A 20122-nucleotide genomic window follows, 5' to 3' on the forward strand; every position below is an offset into this window, starting at 1 on the left:
CTCGTTCAGTCTCACCTTTTCTCCTTCAGTTTAAGCAAGCTCTCCATCCAGAACGAAATCATTTTAGAATGTACTGATACCCTTGGTATACGACCTTGTCAATGTCTCTTAAAAGCTCAGATACCCTCTGTCCACCTTTTCTACTTTCTTCATTATTACACTTTCCCTTCCCTCATCATGTTCCCCCAAAGTCAGAAACTCAAGCTGCCTGAAGACCACAAATTGGCAGGGGCCTCAGAAATAGAGTTAGCATCAGAGAGTCATAGACATGGCAAGAAACTTGAATACTGAAGTTGACAGGTGACAGAGCTCAGGCCCAGAGAGGTGAAGTGACTTGCCCAGGATTACAGAGTCAGGGAGCTGCAGGGTCAAGAGTGCAAGACGGGACTCCGACTCCTGGCCTAGCGTTCCTTCCACTGGGCCATGACCTCCTGTGTGTCAGGCCCCTCAGGCTCTGAGATTTCATCCTTTGTCTTGGTTTACCCAGTATGGTTCCATGAGCGTACTTTCCACTGACCCCTCTGGGGACACTCTCATGGATGGGAGTCACCCTGACAACCTGCCAGGCCCTGAGAGTAGGAGCTGGTGTGCAATCAAATCGCACACAGTGTGGGTCAATAATCCCAAAACGTCCCTCTTGAGTTCCTTCAAAGTTTCATAGTTCAGCCATGGAATCCTGAAAATTTATCTACTTTGATTTATGTCTAGACTGGAGATTCTCAACCTGAGTGCACAGTAGAGCCACTAGATAGATCTTTTTGAAAATATTGATTCCTAGGGGCCGGCTCTGTGGCCCAGTGGTTAAGTCCACATGCTCCGCTTTGGTGGCCTGCGGTTCTGCTGGTTCAGATCCTGGGTGCAGACAAGGCACCACTCGTCAGGCCATGCTGAGGTGGCGTCCCACATAGCACAACCAGAAGGACCCATGACCAGAATATACAACTATATACTGAGGGGCTTTGGGGAGAAGAAGAAGGAAAATAGAAAAGGAAAGAAAATATTGATTCCTAGGCTCTACTTCAGCTCAACTGAATCTGAATCTCTGGGGGAGGGGTCCACACCTGGGTAAGTTTGAAAAGCTCCCAGGTGATGCTAGGGTGCCACCAGGGCTGAGAATCAGAGCTCCAGAATGTAGAGATCTCACTGAACTCGCCACAAAGATCTAGCATCTTTAATTTGTCTACTTCAAAGTCTTCAAATCCACCGTCATTTATTCTTGGGGATGGCCCTCTTTCCTTGGGCTCAGACAGACCCACAGTCTGCTTCAGTGGAACACTTTGACCTGCTCAGCCTCCAAGTCATCCTCAGTGTCCATCCCTGGGACAGATGCCCTTTGTCCCTTGGTGAAGCCCATCACTCCCACAGAGGCTTCTTTCAGCCCCAAATGCCCCACCTCTCACTGAACCTTAATCTGCCTCCTGGGGCCGGCTCCGTGGCCAAGTGGTTAAGTTCTCGAGCTCCGCTGCGGCAGCCCAGGGTTCGGATCCTGGGTGCGGACATGGCACCGCTCATCAGGCCACGTTGAGGCGGCATCCCGTCCCAGAGCTGGAAGGATCTGCAACTAAGATATACAACTATGTGCCGGGGTGGTGGGGGGTGGGGGGTAGATAAAGCAGAAAAAAAAAAAAGGAAGATTGGCAACAGTTGTTAGCCCAGGTGCCAATCTTTAAAAAAAAAAATCTGCCTCCTCGCCTTCTACAATCAAAGATTCCTCCCCAGACACCTGAATATCATAGCTATTCGTCAGAAATGAGACAAATATAGCTCAGATCTCCTGAATTCACAGTTTGCACTGATTTCCACTCTATTACTTATTTATCCATTCATTATTTATGGAATGCCTCCTGTGACCAGATTCAGCCTCTTTCTTTCTGAGCATCTTGAATAACCCCGTGTGAGGACCACCATCTTTGCAACCACCAGCCATGTCACTTTCAGCATTGTCTACCACCCAGCTAAGGTATATGCATGATGAGCTTGTTTTCAAAGGTAAAGTGGTTTCCCTGCCTGCTAGTGTGCTACCTCTCTGCTTTCCTGGTATCCTTATTTCTTCAGAGAGAGAAAATGGACCATTTCTCACGGCTAGGTTATGTACCACACTGTATGCTTTGACGGAAGGACCCTCTGAGTCAGCTTGGGCAGAGGCGTGTGAATTGGTTCCTCCTAACTGAGTCACTCCAGAGGATGACATTCATGTATTTAAGGGTGTTGACGCTGGTCCCAAGAAGGATGTTGGTATGCTGCCCCAGTGCACTCCACCCAAAAGGGCACTGCTCATTTCATGGCCTGAACTTTTCACCTCCCTGGACTCCTGATTCACCTCCAATAGACAATGATTTCCAGTTTTCTCAGATATGAACCACAAATGCAAACTCATCTTTAAGTAAAACCGTTTTTCCCAACACATTCCAGGTTACAAACTTTATAGCTAGACTCCCTGGTGCACCCGTCCTTCCTGGGAAACCTCTCGAACTGGCTGTGACATAGGCATGCAGAGATGTGAAATGCATGGTGTGTCAGCTGTCACTCTCCCCTTCAGGAAGCTTGACAGGCATCTCTATTGTCTTTCCCTCTCTGCCTGGAGAAGGCCTGAGTCTTCTCAACACGACCTAGGTGGTTGTCATCATTTGGAGTTGCCAAAAAAAGGGTAAAACCTACTGCCCAGTACAGTGGTGGAAGGAAATGTCTTTGGAGCTGCACATGCGTAGTTTTGGATCTCAACCCTACAACTCACCCAACCTCAGTGTGTTTATTTTTAAACTGGGACACTGCTACCTACTTCTCATGAGGTGGTTGTAAGAATATCTGTAAGGCATCTCATACCTCTTCTAGCACAATAGACGTGGGTTCCTCTCTCTTTTCTCCTCATTGTGGGACATTTCCGTGAAGATTTAAGGAGCATTTTCTTAAGTAATTTTAGGGCTGGGATAGATAACAGAGTCACCAGGGAAGATCAGATGAATGTCTGGGTGAGGGAGATGGCCTGCATAGATTAGAGTGATAGACTTCTCAGAGTTTGCCCAGGAAGAGACTACAGAATCTGGAAACTCCAGCTGGAGAGGGAGGCCCAAAGGTAAGACAACCCGGCAGTGAGGCTGTGCTTTTGAGAGATAAGAAATGGTAATAAGGGATATTAGCAAGAAATGAAAGTGCACGACAAGTTTAGAAGAAAATGGTGAAGCAGCATACACAGCTGAGCCTAAGTTGCTGGTAAACTAGCTATAAATTAAATAAAATTCTTAAATGAGGCGTCCACACCTTTCTCTAACTGTTTGATCCTGTCTTCTTTCTAATGAATCATCAGGGCCCATAATACACAGAGTGGCCATAAAAAAAGGAGATTGGTTGCCAGAAGTCAAACATGAGGAAAAACAGTTTCAGTGCTTCAGAGTACATCCAATTAGTGCTTAGTAATAAGGAGAATTAACATTTTATTCATTGTTGCCAAACTCACCACAAACATGTTCTAAACGACTAGGACAGAAGAACGAGAAGGGCCTGGACTCGAAGGCGATGCCTCTTAACTAACCATGTAACAGCGATGGGACTTAGTCTCCTCATCTGTAGAATGAAGGGGCCATTTGACATGGATGGAAGGCTGATGGATCAGTAAGAAGGCTTTTGGTCCTAAGTAACAGAAAAGCTGGCTCATATTGGCTTAAATTATAAAGGGAATTTACTGGCTCATGTAATTGAAAGGCTCAGAAAGATTGGAAAAGCTTCAGGGTTGGCTCCCACGACTTAACTGGGAACGCATTCCCCCCTCGCCATTTCTTGGCTCTACTTCCTCCATGTTGCTTAATCTGAGGCAGATCTCCCCAGATCCATTGGTTTTGCAAAATGGCTTCCAGCTCTTCCCTGGGGCTACGTGCCCTCATTCCTGGACAGCACAAGAGAAAACCTTTGTGCCATGTTTACCAACAGAAGTCTTGAGACTTACAATAACCACACCTCTGAGGTCACACACTCATCTCTGAACCAATCCCCACACAGGGGATGGAACGTGATGATTGGTCAGGCCTAGGCCATGTGGCACTAGCTCCAGTCCCACTGCTGAGCATGGCTTCAGCCTGCCTGTAACTGCGTGGATTACCATATGGAATTGGCACAATTGGGAATTGGGAAGGAGAGAAGGAAACGGGCACCGTCAAGCAATACACTTTTGTGGTCTGTCGATTTCAAATTTTTGGAGGGTGAACAAAACTCCAATATATATAATATATACCAACGGAGCTGTACTAACTGATAGAAGAATGGGGTTTAGAGCCCTGTGTTCTGTCGCTCCTAAGAGACCTGCTTGAAAACCTAATGTTCCAGGAAACAGGGATAAAAATAATGTCTCTGGGCCCACCCAGCTCTGTTTCTTGCTATTGCTTAATAAGCAAATACCTACTAGGACAACATGTGCTCGTGTGGACTGTCTCCAGGCACTTCGGCAGGCCTTGTGTTATTTGTTCTGTGCACAGCCCTGTGAACTAGGTAGGACGTTAATTTTATTAAGAATATGCTTTATGGTTACAGCCGTCTCAACATAGACTTATCAGTACCCAGCTATCGTTTTTCAAGCTTACCAAAGCTTGCAAGTATTTAGCTAAGCTTCCGACAGACCAGAGCATTAGAGCCACACATCAGCACAAATGGCTAACGAAGCTGACCAATGCATGCAGCGAGGCAGAGCACGACTGCAGAAAGGAGGACGAAGGCGTTCTTCAAACGAACAGTGACCAGAAATCTGGTTCCCTGAGAGACACAGGGAGTTGACAAAATATTGTATTTACTTTGAAAGTCATGTGGAAACACTTCTTCGAAAAAGTTGAAGTTTCCCTTAATAAGAGCTTTGGCTTAAAATCGGAAATACTTTTTAAAAAGTATTATTATTTTAAATGGAGGTAAATGCACACGACAAAATTTACCATCTTAACTCTTTTTAAGTGTTCAGTGGCATTAAGTGCATCGTTGGGCAGCACCACCACCGCCCATCTCCAGAACTCTTTTCATCTTGCAAAACTGAAACTTCGTACCCATAAAGCAATAACTTTCCACTCTCCCCACCCCGTGAGCCCCATTCGACTTTCTGGCTCTATGAGTTTGACTACTGTAGGTTCCTCACACTGCGATCATACAGTATTTGTCTTTTTTTATGACTGGTTTATTTCACTGAGCACAATGTCCTCAAAGTTCGTCCATGTTGTAGCATGTGTCAGAATGTCCTCCCTCTGTAAGTTTGAATTGTATGTACATACCACATTTTATTTTTCCACTTGGCTGTTGGACACTTGGGCTGCTTCCACCCTTTGGCTGTCGTGATTAATGTTGCCATGAGCACGGGTGCACAAATATCTTTTTGAGACCCTGCTTTCAATTCTTTTGGGTATATACATCCTGGAGAAATGGCATTGTCGAATCACATGATGAAATACTTTTTATGACGTGGTTTTGCTTTGTAAAATTCTTTCATATATACTCTAAATTAGCAAATAGACACTGATAATTCAGTGATTTCATTTTATAGGTTAACGACAGATAAAAAAGAGAAAGCAACCAGACAAAACTTTTGGAAGATCAAGTGGCTTCCTTCCGAGTCATGAGGTTTAAGCTGTCAAGGGTTCAATTGTGTTCTAGGTTTGCATTTGTGCAGGACTCCTAATCACAAATCAAGTGCAAGGGGTCCATAGTGTAACTCAGGTTTAACTCAGATCTCGGGTCCAAGAAAACAACGCCGCGCTTCAGGAATGAAACAAAGAGGGGCTTCTTCAGCGAGCAGGGAGAGGCTGCTGGGTACCCAGATGTAACCTATTTCTGCTTATCTAGCCCACAGCCTTCCTTTTCAATCCGGACGGGATGCAGTGACAATGGAAACATGTCTCCATTTCTTCCTTGGTGGGGAAAAGAACATCTCCTTGTAAGGATGGTTTCGTTGTTTGAAAGTCATTTGTATTGAAGGTTGCATTTCATCAAATTTAACTTCTTCTCAACAATATTTCCGAAAGGGACTTGGCGAGTTCATTGCAGTCTACACCAGCTGCCGAAACAATCATGCTTTCAAACCCAGAAATGTGGTATTGAAACTTCTCCCAACTCAATCGACTTCACTGAAAAAAGAAAGCTAGCATTTTGCTGACATAAAGCAGCAGTAACTCAAGTACAGACCTCAGATTGTGTCCCGGGTGGTGAGCGGCTGACATACAACAATTTGGTGCTGGGGCAGTTGGAGAGAAAGAGTTTGTATCTCTCTACAATGAAGAAAGGCCCCACTTTGGGTCAGGCCATTCTGCTCTGAAAAAGCTGGGGAATGTTTCAGATGTGGCAACGAAGACACTGTCTCGTTCACACAGTCATTAATAGTATCACCTTTCATTAATTGGGTAACAACAGACACTAAAAATTAATCAAACAAAACCCCTTTTGATAGAGTCTTCACTGGTGATGTCATAGCCCATTGAGTACACGATGCTTTTTGCTCAAGAGGTTTCTGTTTGATTGCAAGCGCTATACATTCCCAGGATAATTTGTGAATCAGGAACTGGGTTGATTTTGGTGGAACAAAGACTAAGAATGCTAAATACCTTCCAGAATGTCTTTCAGACAACTGAAGTCATTGCTGCCTTAGACTGTCTCACCTAAACGTTTCCACGTTATCACCTTGTAACCTAGGCTTCCATCAAAGATACAAGATTCCAGAGGAGAGTGAATGAGCAGCCCCTCCCCTACTCTGCGCTGTCTCTTCCCTTCTCTCTCTTCCCAGGGGCATCTCTTTCTTACCTGTCATGTGTTGCCACCACCCTATTGTGTATGTATGTCATTCATATCATTACCATCTATGGGGCTGAGACAGCTAAAGAGCCTTCTCGTCTGGTTCTTTCCTCCCGGTGCAGTAGGGGTTAACCTTTAGTGTACATAAGAATCCCAAGGGGGAACTGCTTTAAATGCAAATTCCCGGGCCAATCTCCAGTCAGGCTGATTCACTAGGTCTGGAGTGGGAGTCAGGAATCTGCATTTTAATAAACACCACAGGCAATTCTGGGTAGGTGGCCCTTGGACCTCAATTTAAGAAGCCGTGTCCCTGAGGATGACGGCTCAGCACCTCTGCCCCAGCCAGGAGCTCAGCCTGGTCAGGAATGGGCTCATTTGGACAAGGGGCAGTTCCTAGATTTCCCTCAATGCACTTGAGAGCAACCACAGGTTTGCATAAACACAGTTTGCCGGATTATTTCTGGGGTTAATCATTAAGAGGAACTGATTCAGGCAGCAGGGTTTGGTCACACTTCTGCATGGCTTAATATAATTAAGGGCGGAACTTCCTGTTGGGGTGTTCCACGGCTGCCATGAAGCGTGACTGACGGATGGGACCTGGAGAAATTCCAGACAAAATACCAGTCCCCACAGAACTTTGTGAGCTGAGAATCTGGCCAACCCCTTCCTCTGGGCCTCAGTTTTCTCATGGGTCAGGGAGCTAGGCCTTACCTCTCATAGGTGTTAGGAAGATAAATGACTGAAAAACCACAGTGTCAAATGACATGCCACCCTTGAGATCCAACTTAAGGACATTTAGCAAAGGACTCTGGCGCCACTATGAGAACCGTGTTGTCTTAAAAGCTTGCCTGGAAGAGACAGAAAAGATCCAGCATGAAGCATGTGCTTTCACCCAGGTCCTCGACTAGACTCCTCCTCAGCCAGTGGCCCACTTCATCTTCACAACTCTTTGAGATAAAGTTGTGGCTTATGTAAATTCCTTCAGATTACAGGGATCAGAGATGCCTCATATCCCGGAGTTGGGTCCATAGACACAGGCGGGCGGAGGAAAGGTCCAAAGGAGAAACAGAGCTTAGTGAGCCCAATCCACACCCTTTCGTTTTTTAAAATCATACACTGAAATTGCATAGTTAAGTAATACGTGACTAGATTCTTCTGGTTAAATCATTGCAGATGAAGCTAAATTCCTCTTTGATCCCTCTGCAAATGTCTCCCTCTTCCAGGCGGGGTTCACTGCCTTCACTTTGGTGAACGTCCTTTGATACCTTGCTCTGTGCACGCACGTACAGATGTCTGCGCCCTGGGAAACGTACGGTGTGATTTTATGTGTATGTATATGTGTTTTGTGTATATGTCTTTTAAAATGTATATGGGACTCATCATGTTCATCACTCTGAAACTTGCCTTGTGCACTGGACAATGCATCTTGGAGCTTTGTTATTGCCGATACATATAAATCTATGTCACTGGCTTTAATAGCTGCTGAGCCGTTAGAGTGTGGGTATCCCCCCGTCTATTCAGTCATTCCCTTATTGGTGGATACTTTGATTGTACCATTGTTTTGCTAAAATGAAAATGGTTTAGTGCACGTCCCTGTTCATGCCTCCTGAGCACGTGTGTTTCTCTAAGGTAGACACTATGAAGTTGAATTGCTAGGACATGGGGTATGCACATTTTTATTTTTAATGGATATTACTAAATTGTCTCCAGAATAGGTATAGTGATTTACATCTCTTGGTCAACAATGTTATTATCAATTTTTAAAATGTTGCCAATCTGCTGGCAGAAAAAGGGCATCTCATTTCCCTCACGTGTGCATTTTCCTGATTTCCCGTCAGGCTGGGCATGATTTCATGTTTGGCCATTTGTGTTTCCTCTTTTATGAACTACCTGTAATCTCCCTCCACCCATTTTATATAGTGTGGCATGACTTCTTTTTTAAAACTAAATTTCAGGATTTCTTTCTACATCCTGAATCCTAATCTTTTTGTATCTATGCTGTAAATACTTTCTCCTGGGTTTTTCCTCTGACTTTCTAACATTATTTCTGATATCCTTGTATATTTTTTCAATCAGAAGTTTCAAATTTTGATATGGTCATATTTATCGATGCTTTTTTTTAATGAATTTTGCTCTTTTATGTCCTGTTTATGAAGGCCTCCCCAGGATATAACTATATTTTTGCATATTCTCTCCAGTTATCGTGTATTTTTCTGACTCAGAGCACTGCCTGAATCCACGTGCCCATTAGGGACCAGGGTTCACACGACCGAGGACACTGAGTCCTCTCTGGGAAGCAACCCTTTATACATTTGAATTTCGGTTGGATCCAACTGCAGGTGGGAATCAGGAGTGTACTTCTCAGGCTGCCCAAGGGGTACTCTGTTCAGGACTGGGTTGGAGCAAAAGGCTTTCTGTGGGACATCATAAAACAAAAGAAAATTAAAACTACTCTGTTTAGGAGGCAGAACATGTATGTGAAGAAAAATGCTGGGTTCAGCTTATCTTTTTGACAAATGTTGGGGGGGTAAAGCAGTTGAATATGCCTATTTGAGGATGAGGAGACCTGGAAAAGATGCAAAGATTTGGGAGCCATGGGGTATCAATAGTATTAAAGCCTGGGCAGTAAATGAGAGAGTCCTGGGGGGACGTGTGGAAGCAGGAGTCACAACCCCAAATGTCTGCAGTGGTCAGGAGAGTTCGAATGGACGTGAACTGGGTCATATTGGAGACGCAGAGAGTGCTGGGTTTATGGCTACCTGGAAAGGTGTGCTCTGTTAATGACAGCCAGAACTGGCCTTCAGGCCACCCATTTGCAACCTACAGACTTTTGAAACTTCTCTCTCTGCCTCGTCTCCCATTTCTTATAAAGATGCTTGAGGCAGGTAGCCAGCTCTTCATAAACATCACTTCCTCTTCTTCTGAGGCACTCACCAAGTTTCCCAGCCTTCTTGCCATTATGAGTGGCCATGTGACTGGGTTCCAGCCAGTGAGACGTGAGTGGGACTGCTGTGTTCCATTTCCCTGCCAAGGCCTTGAAGAAGAGGGTGTGCCCCCTCCTCCCCTCTTCTGCCTCTGCTGGAGGTAGATGATGAGGTCTGGGGGATTAGGAGCCACGAGAAGGAAGACACCAGGATCCTTGTATCACTGTCTGAAATAAAGCAACCTGCCAACTAAGACACCTGCTTTTGACTATTATGTGTGTGAAAAATAAACCTCTGTTATGTTTGGGCATTTTATGTGTTTATCTCTGTCTGTTACTACAGTCTAGCCTAATCTAAGTACATTTCTAATTAAACAAATACCAATAGTCCTGACTGTGAGCTCCGTACGGGCAGGGACCACGCCTGTCTAGCTCACTGCTGTATCCTCAACTCCTAGCGCAGGACACAGCAAGGAGTAGGTGCTTAATAAAACTTGTGGATAAAGCTGGCTATGTTTTATTAAGCATTTATTCTGTACCAGACGCTGTGCTGAACGTGATGTACGTTATTTCATTTCATGTTCATGGTAATTCTACAAGGAAGGTCATATTATTTTCCCTTTTTTTCCAGTTGAGGAAATTGAAGCTTAGAAAGCCTACAGCAGGTATTCAAATCTAGGCAGCGTGACCCCAGAACTGCACTTTAAAATGCTGGTACACAATCGTGTGCATACCCACCTTGACATTTTAACTCATGCGATTTTTCCCACCAAGGATCCCCTCAACCCCTTCCCTCCACCTATTAAAGCCCCACCTTCTTCAACCTTCCCAGGATCCCTTGATGGCTCTCCCCTTTAGTTACTCCAGCAGGAAGTTCCTATGTATTATTCCCACAACAGGGCTGCCACGTATCTTGTCTCCCCCTAGAAAGAAATTATTATAACCTTGAGGTTAGCACAGTATCTTAGATATTATTCACCTTAGTGTTCCTTACAGCACAGAGGAAGATCAAGGGTCTACTATGCGCCAGGCATTCTCTAGGCACTGGGGACCAAAATAATAATAAGATAGTCAATTCATTCTCTCGAAAAGCTCTTAAGTCTCCTAGGGTAAATAGACATTAAAACAAAAAAAGCGTCACAACACAATGTAACCTCTGCATGAACAGAGGCAGAAGAAGAGTAAGGAACCAGTTCTTCTCGGAGGAGGAAAGAAAGGATTTCCAGAGCATATGATCTTTGAACTGGGCTTCTGAAGGATGAGGAGGAGTTTTCCATTTGTTGAAGGGGGCTCCTAATTAGTGGGGAAATCATGTACAAAAGCATGGAGGCATCAAGATGCAGGGGCTGTTTCAGATCAGAGAGGTGTTGACTTGCTAGAAGGTAGGCTTCATTCATTCATCCATTTATTTATTCAACAGATACTGAGTAAACCTAGAATGTGCCAGGCACTGTGCTAAATGCAGAGGATTCAAAAGTGAGCAAAACAGATACGATCCCTACTGTGGTGGAGCTTAAATCCAGCGGGGATGGCAGCTGATAACAAAGCTCTAACCATCGTGTGTCAGAGAGGAGGGAAAAGGGATATCCAAGTGTGTGAGGGAGGAGTTGGGGGAGTGGGCTGGGCCAGATTATGAGACCCTCAATACTGTGCTAGGGAGATGGAAATCCCCCTTCAACCCATTGCCAAGTCCTGCCTCTCCCACCTCCCTGAGAGCTCCCAATTTTGTCCAGCTCTCTCACCACCATGACTCTCAGTGCATGCCACCATCCGCTCCTTGAATGAATGTGACAGTCTTCTAAGGGGCCTCCTTGTCTCTTGTCCCCCACCCCTAGCCGTCATCCTCAATGCAAACAGTGTGATTTTTCAAGATGAGAATGATCATGTTACACCCTGTGGTAGGCAGAAATCCAAGATGGCCCCATGAGCGCCATCACCCTGGTGTTACTCTGATGATCATGTTATGTCACACAGCAAAAGGGATTTTGCAGGTATAGTTAAGGCTACTAATTAGTCGACCATGAAATAGGGAAATGATCCAGCTGAATCTACCTAATGACGTGAGCTCTTCAAAAGCAGAGAGTTCTCTCCAGCAGGTAGTAAAAGGGGACGTCAGAGAGACTCAGAGCCAAGGAGGATTCAAAGGGCTCGACAAGCTGTTGCTGGCTTGAAGATAAAGGAGCGCCATGTGGAAAGGCCCTGAGAGAGGCTCCTAGGAGCTGAGAGAGACCCGCAGTCAACAGCCAGCAGGAAAACAGGGACCACAGTCCTACAACTACAAGGAACTGGATGCTGCCAACGACCCGAGTGATCTTGGAAATGGATTCTTTCCCAGAGCCTCCACATGAGAACTCAACCCAGCCAACACCTTGCCTTTGGCCTTGGGAGACCCCGAGCAGAGAACCCAGCCATGCCATGCTGGACTTCTGACCTCCAGAACTGCGAACTGATAAACGGGTGTTATTTCGAGCTTAAATGTGTGGTAATTTGCTACACAGCAATATAAAACTAATACACCCCCACAGTTTCTAACCCTCCAGTAAAACTTTTATTGTGGACTTACCTGGTCCAGGCATTTAATCCTCATAACAGTCCTAATAGGCAGATATTTTTATTATCACCATTTCACAGATGAGGAAACAGGCTGGGAGAGATGAAAACTTTTCCTAAGGTCACAAAGCTTACTAGTCACTTACTAGTGACAGGGCTGAGATTTTTACTCAACCAGTCTGACCTCAGAATCCACACTCTGTGGCTTCTCATTTTCCTTAGGACAGGCCCAAATACTGATGCAAGGAATTTAAATCCTTCCTGATCTGGCTCCTGCTCTCTCATCCAACTTCATTCTTAGACACTCCTCTCCTTTAAACTCCTTAGAGCCCCGGTAACTGCCATGCTCTCTTGATTCCTTGACTTTGCACATATGGCTCCTTCTGCCTGGGATGCTGCCTGCCTCCTCCCCTCTGTCTATTTTTCCTTTGGTAAACTCAAATGGTGCTTCCGGTCTTGCCTAAGATGCCACCTCCTCCGGGAAGACTTCCTTGACTCTCCCAGACTGAGTAGGATGCTACTCCAGCATTCCCCTAGCACCTCATGCTCTCCTTTATCAGAGCACAGAAGCCCTGTGTTGGACATGTTTACTCAGCTGTGCTCTCCACTAGATTGTCAGTTCCCTGCAGGCAAGACTGATTTGTTCATCACCAAATCTCTAGAACAGTATCTGGAGTACAGCAGGTCCTCAATAAATATTTACTGAGTGAATGAATAGAAGTGCTTTATTTGGGAGGCAATGGGGGCCATCCAAGGTCTTTAAGCAAGGGAGTGACCTTATCAGACCTGTGCTCACAAGGATAAGCTCAGGGCAATCCTTCCACACAAGGGACCATCTTCATCAGAATCTGAGGATGAAAAAAGTTCATTTGCATTGTGGTCTTGGATTTCTTGAGCTGTGAAACTGGGCACTTACCTCTTCTTGACCACGTCTGGATACTGGAAAATGCCAGAAACTATCACGGTAGTCACTAGGTTCCCCCTTATGGAGGTGGCATGTGAGAAAAGAGCTTGTGACTTGGGTCTGGGCCCGGAACTCCCACTAGAATCAGGCGTCCCCCTGCCAAGAAGGCTGTGCGAAGCCGAGGCGATGCGGAGAGCCACAGACATGACCCTGGGGGGACCGGGAGCAGCCTCTGAACGTCCTCCTCCAGCTTAGGTCTCCTATATCTACACTTGCTCACGGAGCACACTGCCCCATCTTGTTATCCTTAAATATGCAAACACTGCCTCCTGACGCGGAAGACGGGAAGGCCTTCCTCGTTAAAGGTGGGCTTACAGCTCCCAGCTGAAGGGCATGTGATGCGATCTGAGGCTCTCCGTTAGAGACGCTGACTGTCTCGGTTTCCCTGTCTGTGCAAAGGGCACTCCCCCAGACGGCGCTGCCTTGACTGACCAGGAAACGCGTCTAGGGGCGCCGGGAACCGTGCAAAAGTTGTCAACAGGCGTCCAACTGGCTCTAGACGCATGGAGAGGAGCCAATGGGCCGAGGGAGACGCAGAGCCAACCTCTGCCTAAGCGCGGGCTCCAGGCCCTGCAGCGGACGGGTCCCCGAGTTCTCCCTGCGCGGACACGAAACAGAGTCGCCAGTCCGCAGACAGGGCGGAGACTCCTGACTGCGGCGCAGGAGAGGGGCGGACTGGGCGCACCGGGCGCGGCGAGGCCGCGAGGGGCGGGCCTGGGCGCCGCGACTCCCGCGCTCAGGCCGCAGCTCTGGGTGCCAGGGGCGGGAAGGGGAGGAGCCACGTGGGGAGGAGCAAAACCCGGAGGCCCCGGGAACCTCGGGCAGAGCCAGAACGGCGGGAACCCGAGCCCGGGCGCAGTGCCCTGGGAGCGCGCGCCGTCCGGGCCGAGCGCAGCCGCAGCTGCTCCAGCCCGCGCTAGCGCTTGCCTTTGGTGCGCAGCCGGGGAGAAGGTCCAGTACTGACGGAAGCGAGGGTCCTGGGCTCCTGTCCTCTCCTAGAGCTGCCAGGCTGCTCGCCCTGCCCTTGCTGCCCCCGCGGGGCCCGGCCCGACCCTTCACCTGCGTCCTGGTTGCGCCATGGATCCTTCGGAGAAGAAGATATCGGTGTGGATCTGCCAGGAGGAGAAGCTAGTGTCCGGCCTCTCCCGCCGTACCACTTGCTCGGACGTGGTGCGGGTGCTGTTGGAGGACGGCTGCCGGCGGCGAAGGAGGCATCGGCGGAGCCGGCGGCGGGGGGCAGCCGGCGACCCGCCAAGCCCGGGGGAGATGCCGGAACCCCTGGACGAGGACGACGAGGACGACGACGAGACGCTGCCACAGGGCATGCTGTGTGGGCCTCCGCAGTGCTATTGCATCGTGGAGAAGTGGCGGGGCTTTGAGCGCATCTTGCCCAACAAGACGCGCATCTTGCGCCTCTGGGCTGCCTGGGGCGACGAGCGAGAGAATGTACGCTTCGTGCTGGTCCGCAGCGAGGCGTCGCTGCCCAACGCGGGCCCCCGCAGCGCCGAGGCGCGCGTCGTGCTCAGTCGCGAGCGCCCCTGCTCGGCCCGGGGGGTCCCGGCGCGGCCCAGCCTAGCCATGACCCAGGAGAAGCAGCGGCGGGTGGTGCGCAAGGCCTTCCGCAAGCTGGCCAAGCTCAACCGGCGGCGCCAGCAGCAGCCTTCGTCGCCCTGTTCATCCACTTCGTCGTCCACAGCTTCGTCTTGCTCGTCGTCGCCACGGGCCACCGAGAGCGCGTCGGTGGAGCGTATGGAGACGCTGGTGCATCTGGTGCTCTCGCAGGACCACACCATCCGTCAGCAGGTGCAGCGGCTCCGGGAGCTGGACCGCGAGATCGATCGCTACGAGGCCAAGGTGCACCTGGACCGCATGCGGCGGCACGGAGTCAACTACGTGCAGGATACTTACTTGGTGGGCGCAGACATCGAGGTCGACGGGCCCAGCCCGGAAGAGGAGCCGGAGGCGGCGGCAGCGGCGGCGGCGGTGGCGCCCCTGGACGGCGAGGTTCAGGCGGCCGCGCTGGAGGAGCTGGCCCGGCGTTGCGACGACCTGCTGCGGCTGCAGGAGCAGCGGGCCCAACAGGAGGAGTTGCTCGAGCGCCTCTCAGCCGAGATTCAGGAGGAGCTGAACCAGAGATGGATGCGGCGGCGCCAGGAGGAGCTCGCAGCGCGAGAGGGGCCCCCGGAGCCGGATGGCAGCCTCGACGGCGAGCTGCTGCTGGAGCAGGAGCGGGTCAGGACTCAGCTTAGCACCAGCCTCTACATCGGGCTCCGGCTCAACACGGACCTGGAGGCCGTCAAGTCGGACTTGGATTACAGCCAGCAGCAGTGGGACAGCAAGGAGCGCGAGCTGCAGGGCCTTCTCCAGACTTTGCACACGTTGGAGCTGACGGTAGCGCCCAGTGGGACTCCCGGCTCCGGCGGACCCTCGCGGGAACCCCGGCCTCAAGCCTGCGCCGAGGTGTGGGTGGACCAGGCCCGCGGACTGGCCAAGAGCTGCCCTGGCAACGACGAGGATTCGGATACCGGTCTGAGCTCTATGCACAGCCAGGACTCGGACTCGGTGCCGGTGTGCGAATCCCTTGTGTAGGGGGAGAAGCGTGGGGGAGGGAGACGGCCTTTTCTCCCTTCCTTGTAGAAAGCACCAGACCGGCCGGCTCAGGGACTTGAAACCGGGCTGCGGGTGGGCCTGGACCTCCTGCCGGGCAGCAGTGCCCGGACCGGGCGCGGGGAGGGGATCGGGTCGCCTGCCCCGCAGCCGCCCTCCTCTGGCTCCGGAGCGAGTGCCGAGGAGGACGCGGGAGAAGGAAGGCGGGTCTCTAGTGCAAGCTCTTTTAGGGGAAGGAAGGAGGGAGGAGGTGAGAACCCCATATTAGAAAACAAACGCCCCAGGGAAATTGACGTGGTCCGAGCCCATTTTCAAAAAAGGAGAGAAAAAGTATTATGGAGAGTTCACCACTCTTCTGTATGGGAAGGACTGATGGCAGCTAGAACTTTAGTTTGTGGCATAAAGTGCTTTTAAAAGAAACACTTGGATGGAAAGGAAATTCCTTGAATGTTAATTGTGACTGTGAACGTGTTAAAACTAGCCAAAGAGGACGCACTGGTGTTGGTCTCAGCCTTTCTTACATCTTTGATAAAACCCATAGGCACCCAAATCCTGGCTGTTTACATTTCTGCAGATTGGAGAATTACTCATCTGCTAAACTGTTTGCCTTTTATTTTCTTTCAAAGGCTGAACTGTATCAAAGACTGACCTTGTATTTCCTCCTAGCAAATACAGTCTATGTTAAACTGAGATCCTTTTTCCAAAATAACCTTTTATTATTACCAAAGCCAAACATAACCCTTTTGAGATATGGAGTCCTGGCAGACATAATCCCAGGTTAAAATTTAATCTAGGCCCGTTGGGATTTGCTCCTGCGAAAGTATGTGTCTTGTCCTTTCATTCATATTGCAACATCCACTCAGTCACTGTTCCTTCAGAAAAAATAAAAGGGAAGTTGCAGAATTCAAGTTAAGTACAACTAAATTTGCTGTTTAGTGAACACTCTTACTGAAACTAAGACTTGAAAGCAAAGATCTTTGCTAGCGTTCAGCTTTTGGCCTGAGCTGTAAGATTGAAAGCAATCATGACCTCAGTGGATTTTCCCCAAACCCAAGTCTACCATCAGAATCTTTGGTCAGAGATTAATCAGTTACTTGTTCAGACCTAAACTGAGATAGTGTAAATATTAAGGCTTGCTAGATAAGGCCTGAAAAGAAAAGAAAAAAAAATCCAACAATCTAATATACACCTTGAGTGAATAATTTGATTAAGAATGGCATGTAGCCATAGATAAAAGCATATGAAAGGGAGCTGACCCCTTCACTTGAATGACTCTTTTGTGGCTCACGCCTTTGCACATGCCAGGTGATGCAAGTGCAAAACGCCTCCCTCAATAGCTGGCGATGGAGCCCTGATGTGGGCTCCATGTCATTGTTCCAGTTATTTCAGTGAAAACTTATCAGTTGGAGCTGGTTGTTGCCCCTGTGGAAGGAGCCTGCTGGCAGTGTTCCCTCTGGAGCTCAGTATTTCTGAGGAATGTGGGATCTAATCTGTCCCAAGGAGGATTAACAATGGGGTGTGTGTGTGGTGCCAGCCTGGTGCAGAAGCCTGGTATCAATCTCCCCGTGGAGGGGATGGCTCCAGTTTCAACCCTACATGCGAAGATAACTTAAGAGGTCTTGCTTTACAGAGAAGTTTCTTCCCTTGGAGAGATTCTCTGTCTGTCCAATGGGAGCCTGCCCCCCTGACCTCCCCAAGCCATTTGGACTGTCTCCTTTTTAGAGACAGTCCGCTCCACCCCACCTTCACCATGCTATTACAACACTCGTGGATATTTTCAAATTTTCCAGTAAAATGGGAATTAAAAGGCCCCTTTCTTAATTGATGTTTTCGGAAGACATTAGCTGGCATAATTATGGTTTTTTAGTTTCGTCTGATGCAGAAAACGTCTATGCATTTGGTCTTGAGCACAATTAAAATGAGGAAGGGACCAAAAGAAACCTACTGTCCCCAGACAATCATTTGATCCCATTAAAAAAAGCCTAATGACAGCTTTCCTTTTGAGACAGAGGTAAAATCCTCATTAGTGTGTGACAAACGCCACTTTTCTGCGTGGTTTATGCTGGCAGTGGGCTGACCTGGCAGTTTGAAAATTATTGTGCTTTTTGTTTTTCCCCAGGGTGCTGGGGGAGGTGGTGCTTGGACTTTTATTGACTCAAAAGAGAACCCAGAAGTTGGCAGAACAGGACTGCTGGCAGAAAGGGGCTGTTTTCCGTTTCTCTGTTATTATTTTAAACTTTGACGGGCTGCTGACGTCAGCAAATATGCCTGAAGCCTGTAAAGCAAATAAGGCACATCACAGGGAGGACTGTGGGATTTTCTGGTGCCCTCTTTCCAGAACCTTCCTGTCCCAGCCACCTGAAGATGCTTCTCCAGTCAGCTCTTCAGGCAGCAACGGGGTTTGTTTATATAACAATGGGTGGCCTCATCTGCCCATTTTTTCTTTCATCCAAATCAATTATGTCCCCCAAAGTCACTCTGTGTGGATAGGAGAAAGGAGGGCAGGGGAGGTAAAAAAAAGGAGACAATAGTTCCTTTTACTAAGAGCTTTTGTAAACCTGAGAAAGGTGAAATATGGATATAAAAAGCACCAAAACAGGGCCTATGCTTAGCCTCATAAATGCCAGATTGTTTTAAAATTTCATCCACTTTTTAAATAATCATCACGGCACTAGGAATAAGAATGGATGCGTAGCGGTGAATGCGCCCGCGCCAGGATTTCTGTGCCCCTGGGAACAGCAACTCCTCTCCTGTTCTCCAGGCCTAACAGAAATCCGGGGGAGGAGCCAGCGAGGTCGGGAGGAGAGTATGGAACAGAGTAGGCTCCCTACCCGGAAGCCCCATCGTTTTTTTGGAACTGATACAATTTATTGTATCTTCGATCTTAATTATTCCATTCTTAGCCACCTCCCAAGCCAAAAAGATTCCATCTGGCATCTCTGTCTGTTTACTTCTTTATAAAACACGTTTATTATTATTATCTGACGATAAAAGTTATATACTATAGTCCTTATGATGGACCTAAACATAAGTAAGAAGAAAGAAAAGTCACTCAAAATCCTGTCACTAAAAGCCTACCACTACCAACATTTGGTATCTTTCCTTCCAGACCTTTTGAATTGTGAAGGTTTTATATTTTGCTTCTTTTTTTAAAAAAAAGTATAATTTTGATGAGATTGTGCTTTTATGCTCAGGGTTTGACAGACTCCTTGTAAGCGGCTCCATCCGCCTGCTGGATGCGCCATAGCGTGTGTAACTGTTCTCGTATTGTTAGCTTGTTCCCAGTATATTTTTTTTACCATTATAAAGTAACACCGTGATAAACTTCTTTGTGCACGTATCTGTTTCCCTGATTAGACTGTTTCCCAATAGGGTAGGTTCCCAGAAAGAGAATTCCCAGAGTACAAACATTTAAAGTCTTGATACTTAATTGCCAATTGGTTTTCAGAAGATTTGTTTTAATTACAATCTACTGTGCATGACAGTGTATGTTTCACCACACCCTGGCTTTCATTAGATATATTTTGTTAAGAAAATATTTTAATCATAATTACTTAATTAATTATTCATGGCCCCAGGAACCCAGGGCTGGCAACCCCTGACTTAGAATATCCTTATAACAGAAAGGGCGGGTCATCCGGCCAAAAGTGCCTTCTTCCCGTTTCCTTGTCTTCCTGGGCACCGCTTAGTAACAGAAATCTTGTCTCATATCTGAGATGTCCGGAGATCTGTGCCAGCAGGGAGGGCAAAACTCCACGTGAGCGAGATTAAGGGGATTAACAAATAGGAGGACCACATTTATAAAAAGAAAATATTCATATTATCTTTTTTCGTCTCGAGTCTAGCAGAAAAGTTTATTTTTAGAAGGTGATGTCATAAAACGTATTTGATTTTGTACTTCTCTCTACTCACCCCTACCAAAAGTGGAATCAAAATAAAATAAATACATAAGCCAGCTTGTTAATTAACAGTCTCTAATTAATAGTTTAGATTTTTCTAAGATTTTCTTTTTACATATGATACCACATCTGAGCTTGGCCTTAAATTCTTGAAGAGGGAAAACTTGATGATAACAATTTGTGACATTTCCAGTGTGAAAATGTTTGTGAAACACGTTCTCCCAAACGGAGAGGAAGGAAGCTGGGTCGGAACTGCCCTTCGTGGAGTGCTCTCCAAATGCCAGAGCCTTGTGCAGAGCATTTTCCCCTGCATTTTCTCTGCATTCATCTTGTGAGATAGAACTTTTTAACGTCCAGCTTTTACAGATAAAGAAATGAAGCCACCCAGCTGACAGGCAGCAGATGCAGGATTTGAATCCAAGCCTG

The 20122-nt window shown here is 47.6% G+C and overlaps 1 protein-coding gene across 1 annotated transcript; it reads left to right on the top strand.

Moving 5' to 3' along the window:
* The first annotated feature begins 11065 nt into the window (after positions 1 to 11065).
* On the top strand, positions 11066 to 19761 carry RASSF10 (Ras association domain family member 10). The gene has a single exon (XM_070624319.1). It carries the CDS (start codon positions 14268 to 14270, stop codon positions 15777 to 15779), a length of 1512 nt encoding a protein of 503 aa, XP_070480420.1. The 5' UTR covers positions 11066 to 14267; the 3' UTR covers positions 15780 to 19761.
* The last annotated feature ends 361 nt before the right edge of the window (positions 19762 to 20122 follow it).

This window comes from Equus przewalskii, chromosome 6 (genome assembly GCF_037783145.1).
Source record: "Equus przewalskii isolate Varuska chromosome 6, EquPr2, whole genome shotgun sequence".
NCBI classification, from domain to species: domain Eukaryota; kingdom Metazoa; phylum Chordata; class Mammalia; order Perissodactyla; family Equidae; genus Equus; species Equus przewalskii.